The sequence below is a fragment of the Pogoniulus pusillus genome, chromosome 39, assembly GCF_015220805.1.
Source record: "Pogoniulus pusillus isolate bPogPus1 chromosome 39, bPogPus1.pri, whole genome shotgun sequence".
Lineage (NCBI taxonomy): Eukaryota > Metazoa > Chordata > Aves > Piciformes > Lybiidae > Pogoniulus > Pogoniulus pusillus.
The window spans coordinates 1,779,128-1,787,500 of NC_087302.1; the positions used below are offsets into that span (position 1 = coordinate 1,779,128).

General features: G+C 58.2%; 1 protein-coding gene across 1 annotated transcript in view; it reads right to left on the minus strand.

Moving 5' to 3' along the window:
- Window positions 1–4,989: 4,989 nt before the first annotated feature.
- Window positions 4,990–8,373, minus strand: part of MYOG (myogenin) — a 10,242-nt gene continuing 6,858 nt past the window's right edge. Inside the window, exons 3-5 of the mRNA XM_064173728.1 lie at window positions 7,290–7,304; window positions 6,537–6,613; window positions 4,990–5,111 (exon numbers count right to left, since the gene is read on the minus strand). Of these exons, the coding sequence (XP_064029798.1) occupies window positions 4,990–5,111; window positions 6,537–6,613; window positions 7,290–7,304 (214 nt within the window). The remainder of the gene's footprint in view (window positions 5,112–6,536; window positions 6,614–7,289; window positions 7,305–8,373) is intronic.

Consider the following 8,373-nt stretch of genomic DNA (forward strand, 5'->3'; position numbering starts at 1 on the left):
CTGCTGCCTTCAGCCTCCCTTCTGCCTCCGGAGGAGGTCACAGAGCCTGCATCGGAGCAGCAGTGCTGGGAAGAGGGTCCAAAGGCTCCTGCTGGAGCTGCTCACTGCTTGCCCCTCCCTGTTTTATCCCCTGAGCTGCTCACTGCTTGCTCCTCTCTGCTTCAGCCCCAGAGCTGCTCACTGCTTGCTCCTCTCTGCTTCATCCCTGCAGCTGCTCACTGCTTGCTCCTCTCTGCTTCAGCCCCAGAGCTGCTCACTGCTTGCTCCTCTCTGCTTCATCCCTGCAGCCGCTCACTGCTTGCTCCTCTCTGTTTCGTCCCCAGAGCTTCTCACTGCTTGCTCCTCTCTGCTTTATCCCCTGAGCTGCTCACTGCTTGCTCCTCTCTGTTTCATCCCCAGAGCTTCTCACTGCTTGCTCCTCTCTGCTTTATCTCCTGAGCTGCTCACTGCTTTCTCCTCTCTGCTTCAGCCCCAGAGCTGCTCACTGCTTGCTCCTCTCTGCTTCAGCCCCAGAGCTGCTCACTGCTTGCTCCTCTCTGCTTCAGCCCCAGAGCTGCTCACTGCTTGCTCCTCTCTGTTTCATCCCCAGAGCTTCTCACTGCTTGCTCCTCTCTGCTTCATCCCTGCAGCCGCTCACTGCTTGCTCCTCTCTGTTTCATCCCCAGAGCTTCTCACTGCTTTCTCCTCTCTGCTTCAGCCCCAGAGCTGCTCACTGCTTGCTCCTCTCTGCTTCATCCCCTGAGCTGCTCACTGCTTGCCCCTCTGCTTCATCCCTGCAGCTGCTCACTGCTTGCACCTCTCTGCTTCATCCCTGCAGCTGCTCACTGCTTGTCCCTCTCTGCTTCATCCTCAGAGATGCTCACTGCTTGCCCCTCTCTGTTTCATCCCCAGAGCTTCTCACTGCTTGCTCCTCTCTGCTTCATCCCCTGAGATGCTCACTGCTTGCTCCTCTCTGCTTTATCCCCTGAGCTGCTCACTGCTTGCTCCTCTCTGCTTCATCCCAGAGCTGCTCACTGCTTGCTCCTCTCTGCTTCATCCCCTGAGATGCTCACTGCTTGCTCCTCTCTGCTTCATCCCTGCAGCCGCTCACTGCTTGCTCCTCTCTGTTTCATCCCCAGAGCTGCTCACTGCTTGCTCCTCTCTGCTTCATCCCTGCAGCCGCTCACTGCTTGCTCCTCTCTGTTTCATCCCCAGAGCTGCTCACTGCTTGCTCCTCTCTGTTTCATCCCTGCAGCCGCTCACTGCTTGCTCCTCTCTGTTTCATCCCCAGAGCTTCTCACTGCTTGCTCCTCTCTGCTTTATCCCCAGAGCTGCTCACTGCTTGCCCCTCTGCTTCATCCCTGCAGCTGCTCACTGCTTGCACTTCTCTGCTTCAGCCCCAGAGCTTCTCACTGCTTGCCCCTCTCTGCTTTATCCCCTGAGCTGCTCACTGCTTGCACCTTTCTGCTTCATCCCTGCAGCTGCTCACTGCTTGCACCTCTCTGCTTCATCCTCAGAGCTGCTCACTGCTTGCTCCTCTCTGCTTCAGCCCCAGAGCTGCTCACTGCTTGCACCTCTCTGCTTCATCCCTGCAGCTGCTCACTGCTTGCACCTCTCTGCTTCATCCTCAGAGATGCTCACTGCTTGCCCCTCTGCTTCATCCTCAGAGATGCTCACTGCTTGCCCCTCTGCTTCATCCCTGCAGCTGCTCACTGCTTGCCCCTCTGCTTCATCCCTGCAGCTGCTCACTGCTTGCGCTTCTCTGCTTCATCCTCAGAGCTGCTCACTGCTTGCTCCTCTCTGCTTCAGCCCCAGAGCTGCTCACTGCTTGCTCCTCTCTGCTTCATCCCTGCAGCCGCTCACTGCTTGCTCCTCTCTGTTTCGTCCCCAGAGCTTCTCACTGCTTTCTCCTCTCTGCTTCAGCCCCAGAGCTGCTCACTGCTTGCTCCTCTCTGCTTCATCCCCTGAGCTGCTCACTGCTTGCCCCTCTGCTTCATCCCTGCAGCTGCTCACTGCTTGCACCTCTCTGCTTCATCCCTGCAGCTGCTCACTGCTTGTCCCTCTCTGCTTCATCCTCAGAGATGCTCACTGCTTGCCCCTCTCTGTTTCATCCCCAGAGCTTCTCACTGCTTGCTCCTCTCTGCTTCATCCCCTGAGCTGCTCACTGCTTGCTCCTCTCTGCTTTATCCCCTGAGCTGCTCACTGCTTGCTCCTCTCTGCTTCATCCCAGAGCTGCTCACTGCTTGCTCCTCTCTGCTTCATCCCTGCAGCCGCTCACTGCTTGCTCCTCTCTGTTTCATCCCCAGAGCTTCTCACTGCTTGCTCCTCTCTGCTTTATCCCCAGAGCTGCTCACTGCTTGCTCCTCTCTGCTTCATCCCTGCAGCTGCTCACTGCTTGCACTTCTCTGCTTCAGCCCCAGAGCTTCTCACTGCTTGCCCCTCTCTGCTTTATCCCCTGAGCTGCTCACTGCTTGCACCTTTCTGCTTCATCCCTGCAGCTGCTCACTGCTTGCACCTCTCTGCTTCATCCTCAGAGCTGCTCACTGCTTGCTCCTCTCTGCTTTATCCCCTGAGCTGCTCACTGCTTGCACCTCTCTGCTTCATCCCTGCAGCTGCTCACTGCTTGCACCTCTCTGCTTCATCCTCAGAGATGCTCACTGCTTGCCCCTCTGCTTCATCCCTGCAGCTGCTCACTGCTTGCCCCTCTGCTTCATCCCTGCAGCTGCTCACTGCTTGCCCCTCTGCTTCATCCCTGCAGCTGCTCACTGCTTGCACTTCTCTGCTTCATCCTCAGAGCTGCTCACTGCTTGCACTTCTCTGCTTCATCCCTGCAGCTGCTCACTGCTTGCACTTCTCTGCTTCATCCCTGCAGCTGCTCACTGCTTGCACTTCTCTGCTTCATCCCTGCAGCTGCTCACTGCTTGCTCCTCTCTGCTTTATCCCCTGAACTGCCCACTGCTTGCTCCTCTCTGCTTCAGCCCCAGAGCTGCCCACTGCTTGCTCCTCTCTGCTTCAGCCCCAGAGCTGCTCACTGCTTGCTCCTCTCTGCTTCAGCCCCAGAGCTGCTCACTGCTTGCTCCTCTCTGCTTCAGCCCCAGAGCTGCTCACTGCTTGCCCCTCTCTGCTTCATCCTTGCAGCTGCTCACTGCTTGTCCCTCTCTGTTTCATCCCCAGAGATGCTCACTGCTTGCCCCTCTCTGCTTCATCCTCAGAGCTGCTCACTGCTTGCCCCTCTCTGCTTCATCCCTGCAGCTGCTCACTGCTTGCACCTCTCTGCTTCATCCCTGCAGCTGCTCACTGCTTGCTCCTCTCTGCTTCATCCCTGCAGCTGCTCACTGCTTGCCCCTCTCTGCTTCATCCCTGCAGCTGCTCACTGCTTGCACCTCTCTGTTTTATCCCTGCAGCTGCTCACTGCTTGCACTTCTCTGCTTCATCCCCTGAGCTGCTCACTGCTTGCACCTCTCTGCTTTATCCCCTGCAGCTGCTCACTGCTTGCACCTCTCTGCTTCATCCCTGCAGCTGCTCACTGCTTGCTCCTCTCTGCTTCATCCTCAGAGCTGCTCACTGCTTGCTCCTCTCTGCTTCATCCTCAGAGCTGCTCACTGCTTGCTCCTCTCTGCTTCATCCTCAGAGCTGCTCACTGCTTGCACCTCTCTGCTTTATCCCCTGCAGCTGCTCACTGCTTGCACCTCTCTGCTTCATCCCTGCAGCTGCTCACACTGGTTCCACACCTCTGCTTCATCAGTGGAGCTGCTCCTTCTACTACAAAGGGCAGAAAATGCAGCAGGTTTTAAGGGCTGATGCAGGTGGTCAGGGCACAGCTCCCCACCCCCAGGCTCTGGGCACCATCCTGCTGATGGTGAAAAAGGCTGGAGGGTGGCCAGGGCCCAGCAATGAAATCAGCAGAGAGGTTATTCTGCAGCTCCCAGCCCAAGGAGGATGTGGAAGTGCTGGAGAGGGTCCAGAAGAGATCACCAGGATGATCAGAGGGTGGAGAACCTCTGCTATAGGGACAGGTTGTGAGAGTTGGAGCTGCTCAGCCTGGAGAAGGCTCCAGGCAGACCTCAGAGTAACCTCCCAGTGCCTGAAGGGGCTGCAGGAGAGCTGGGGAGGGACTTTGGGCAAGGGCTGGGAGTGGCAGGAGGAGGAAGAATGGCTTGGAGCTGGGAGAGGGGAGAGGGAGAGTGGAGAGGAGGAAGGAATTGTTGAGAGGGAAGGTGGTGAGAGACTGGCACAGGTTGAGGGTGCTGAGACCCTGGCACAGGTTGCCCAGGGAGGTTGTGGAGCACAGAAGCAGCCAATGTGATCAAAGATCAGGACCAGGCTGGATGAGTCTTTCTGCTGGTGAGAGGTGTCCCCTGCCCATGGCAGGGAGGTTGGCACTAGCTGAGCTCGAAGCTCCCTTTCAACCCATTCTGTGGTTCTATGACTGGGTGACTTAGGGGAGCCCTGCAGAGAGAGGGCACAGCAGCAAAGGAAGGCTCCAGCAGGTCAAACACGAGTGCCTTTATTTTATAAAACCACCAAATCCCAATAAGTTAGCAAAAATAATCCTTAGAAAAAGCCCAGGTGGGCAGCATCCAACAGAGCAGTGCCCACGGGCACCCTTGCCAGGGCTTGGGCACCCTTGCCAGGGCTCAGGTACCCTTACCAGGGCTCAACACCCTGAAGGAAACCAGCCAGGGACAGACCTTGGTCAAAGAGCATCTTGGAAAAGAATCAGCAAACCAACCCAGCACACACATTGGCCCCCAAAAACCCATCACCCCCCCCCCGGGCAGGGAGTGGAGCAGAGCCTGGCACCGGGCACCGGGCACCGGCGTGAGGTCGAGACCCTACCCAGTGCCCAGCGCTCCCCGTTCCGTGAGGAGCAGGACAGGAGGAGGTTGGTTTCAGCGGTGCCATCCTCGATGCCAGGGGGGTGAATATGATCTCCCGAGGGTGGAGCCTTCTGGCATCCGATTGCCACCCTGTGGCCAGCTCCAGGAGCCGCTGCGGGGTTGTGCCTGCTCAGTTCTGAGCCTGCTCCTCCGCGAACGTCACAGCCACATCCTCCACCGCGATGCTCTCCACGATGGAGGACAGCGAGTGGAGGTTGCTGTCCTCTGCTGGGTCATCGGCCAGGAGGTGATCTGTGGAGAGCCAGGGGGTGAGGGAGCTGAGGGTGTGCAGCCTGGAGAAGGCTGAAGGCAGAGCCACATCATCCTCCAGCCACACTTTGTGTCTCCATCATGAGCCCTGAGTTGTCCAGAGAAGGGCAAGAAAGGTGGGGAAGGGTCTGGAGAGCAGGGCTGGGGAGGGGCAGCTGGGGGAGCTGGGGGTGAGCAGCCTGGAGCAGAGCAGGCTGAGGGCAGAGCTCATTGCTCTCTGCAGCTCCCTGAGAGCAGGCTGCAGCCAGCTGGGGGTTGGGCTCTGCTGCCTGGGCTCAGGGGATGGAAGGAGAGGAAATGTCCTGGGGCTGTGCCAGGGGAGGGTTAGGTTGGAGAGGAGGAAAAATGTCTTTGCTGGAGGAGTGGTGAGGGCCTGGCAGAGGCTGCCCAGGGAGGTGGTGGAGTGCCCATGGCTGGAGGGGTTGCAGGAAGCTGTGGCCATGGCACCTGGGGCTAGGGTTTGGTGGCCATGGTGGGGCTGGGTTGGTGCTGGACTGGAGGATCTCAGAGAGCTTTGCCAGCCCAAACGATTCTGTGAGTCCCCATCCCTGGAGGTGGTCAGGAAGCTGCAGATGTGCTGCTTCAGGATGTCACTGGCTGCTCATGGTAGCTGGGTTGTGGTTGGCCTCGATGGCCTGAGGGGACTGCTCCAACCTGAATGACCCTGTGGCCCTGCTGGGGACAGTGACCCTGTGCTGGGGATGGCTCCTGGCTCTACACAGAGAGCACTCCTTGACCCCACACACAGCCAGAGTGACCTGGGGACCAGCTCCTAGCACCCAGCCTGCTCTGGCTGAGACCTTCCCCTGGAGGGGACTGAAACTTTGGGGCACTCTTTGGGTTTTGCTCTCCATTGGGAAGTGAGATTTAAGTTTCCATCTTCTGGGGAGAGAAACCAAAGGAGGTGGATTGGGAGGTTGAGGGGAGGGGGGCTCAGGAAAACTGCCAGAGCAGAACTCAGAAAGGGAGCCCAGGGCAGTGGTGCTCTCTGGTGCTTAGGGATGCTCAGCACCTCAGTGGGCAAAGCCAAGCCAAGGGATAGTGATGGAGCAACCCTTGATGGGTACCAAGCTGCTGGGGCCTCAGGCTGCTGCTGTCCAGTTTCTCAGCTCCCTGGAGCAGTGTCCTGGTGAGTCCAGGCAGTGGGAGAGGCCTGAACTAGCTGAGCACTGAGCCCAGTAGAGAGTGAAAGGCTTCTGAGTTCAGCTCTACCCCAGCAGGGTGGGGAGAGAAGGACAAAGCTCCACTCTGGACATCTCTGGCTTGGTGGGGGTGGAGGTTGGCTCAATCATGATCTGTTTCATGTCACTGCAGTCATGATCATGCTTCTGCAGTGTCCCACATTGCTGCCCCCTCCTCCATCCCAGAGCCCAGACAGGCTGCAGAACCCCAAAGGGAGGATCTTACCTGCAGGATTGGTGCCAAATTCCAGCTGGCTGCTCCACTCAGGGCTGCAGGATGAGCTGCTGGACCCACACTCACTGCTTGCCTGCAAGGGGTTGAGGTGCTGAGTATGATTCCAAAGCCAGGTTGGATGAGGCACAGCTTTGCCCAGGGAGGTGCTCAGGACCAGTCTGGATGAGGCCTTGAGCAAACCTTTCCATGGCTGTGCCAACCACAGGTCTCATCTCCTCCAGCTTAGCCAATCACCCCAAAACCACCCCCCCTGAGATGCCAAATTACCACCACAGCACAACAACCCCACGGAGATGGGCACAGCCTGCAGGAGGCAACAACATTCTGGGGCCCCAGGACCCACCCTGGCCAAGATGCTTCAGATGCTTGGATATTAGGAAGAGGCTCTGAACCCTGAGGGTGTTGGAAGACTGCACCCTGGGGAACTGCTTGAGAGAGTCCAGCACAGAGCCACAAAGCTGCTGCAGGGAGTGGAACATCTCCCTGTGAGGAGAGCCTGAGGGAGCTGGGGCTGGGAGCTTGGACAAGAGGAGATTGAGTGGGGACCTGATGGATGTGCAGGTGAGTGGCAGAGGCTGGGGCCAGGCTGTGCTGGGGGATGCCAGTGCCAGGGCAAAGGGCAGTGGTGGAAGCTGAGGCAGAGGAGGTTCCATGTGAACATGAGGAGGAATTTTCCCCTGTGAGGGTGGCAGAGCCTGGCACAGGCTGCCCAGGGGGGCTGTGGAGTCTCCTCTCTGGAGATACTCAACCCCCTCCTGGCTGTGTTCTGTGTGAGCTGCTCTGGGTGCTGCTGCTCTGGCAGGGCTCGGGCTGGCTGAGCTGTGGAGCTCCCTCCCAGCCCCTGCCACTCTGTGATTCTATGACTCTGTCATTCTCTGGCTCTCCTGGGATGGGATTTGATGCTGGGAGCTGTTTCCATCAGTGAGGAATCCTCACTTTGTGTTCCTTTCAGGCTCGACAGGTGCTGGAGAGGGAGGGCTGTGGAGTCTCCTCTCTGGAGATATCCAACCCCCTCCTGGCTGTGTTCTGTGTGACCTGCTCTGGGTGCTGCTGCTCTGGCAGGGCTTGGACTGGCTGAGCTTTGGAGCTCCCTTCCAGCCCCTGCCACTCTGTAGTTCTGGTTTCCCAGGGAGGTGGTTGAGGCCCCATCCCTGGAGCTATTCAAGGTGAGGCTGGACAGGGCTCTGTGAACCCTGCTCTAGTGGAGGATGTCCCTGCTGAGTGCAGGGGCAGTTGGACTGCATCAGCTTTGGAGGTCCCTTCCAACCCAGACCATTCTATGATTCTTTGTTAACCATAAGGGCTAAAAAATCCTCATCTGGGGGCTCTGCAGGCAGGAGGAATGTTCCCAGCCCACTCCCTGCAGGGAAACTGAGGGAGCTGGGGGGGTGCAGCCTCCAGAAGAGGAGGCTCAGGGCAGAGCTCATTGCTGCCTGCAGCTGCCTGCAGGGAGGCTGTAGCCAGGTGGGGTTGGGCTCTGCTGCCAGGCAGCCAGGGACAGAAGAAGGGGACAGAGGCTCAGTCTGTGCCAGAGCAGGTCTAGGCTGGATGTTAGGAGGAAGCTGTTGTCAGAGAGAGTGATTGGCATTGGAATGGGCTGCCCAGGTTGGTGGTGGAGTGTCCATCCCTGGAGGTGTTTCAGAGGAGGCTGCATGAGGCACTCAGAGGCAGGAGTCAGTGAATCAGAAGCTGTTGGGGGTGAGGTTGGACTCGATGAGCTCTGAGGTCTTTTCCAACCTGCTTCATTCTGCAAGGGCTCGAGCTGGGTGAGTGTCCTTGGGCACAGCAGCTCTTGGCTGCCAACCATCCAACCAGGCTGATAACAAAT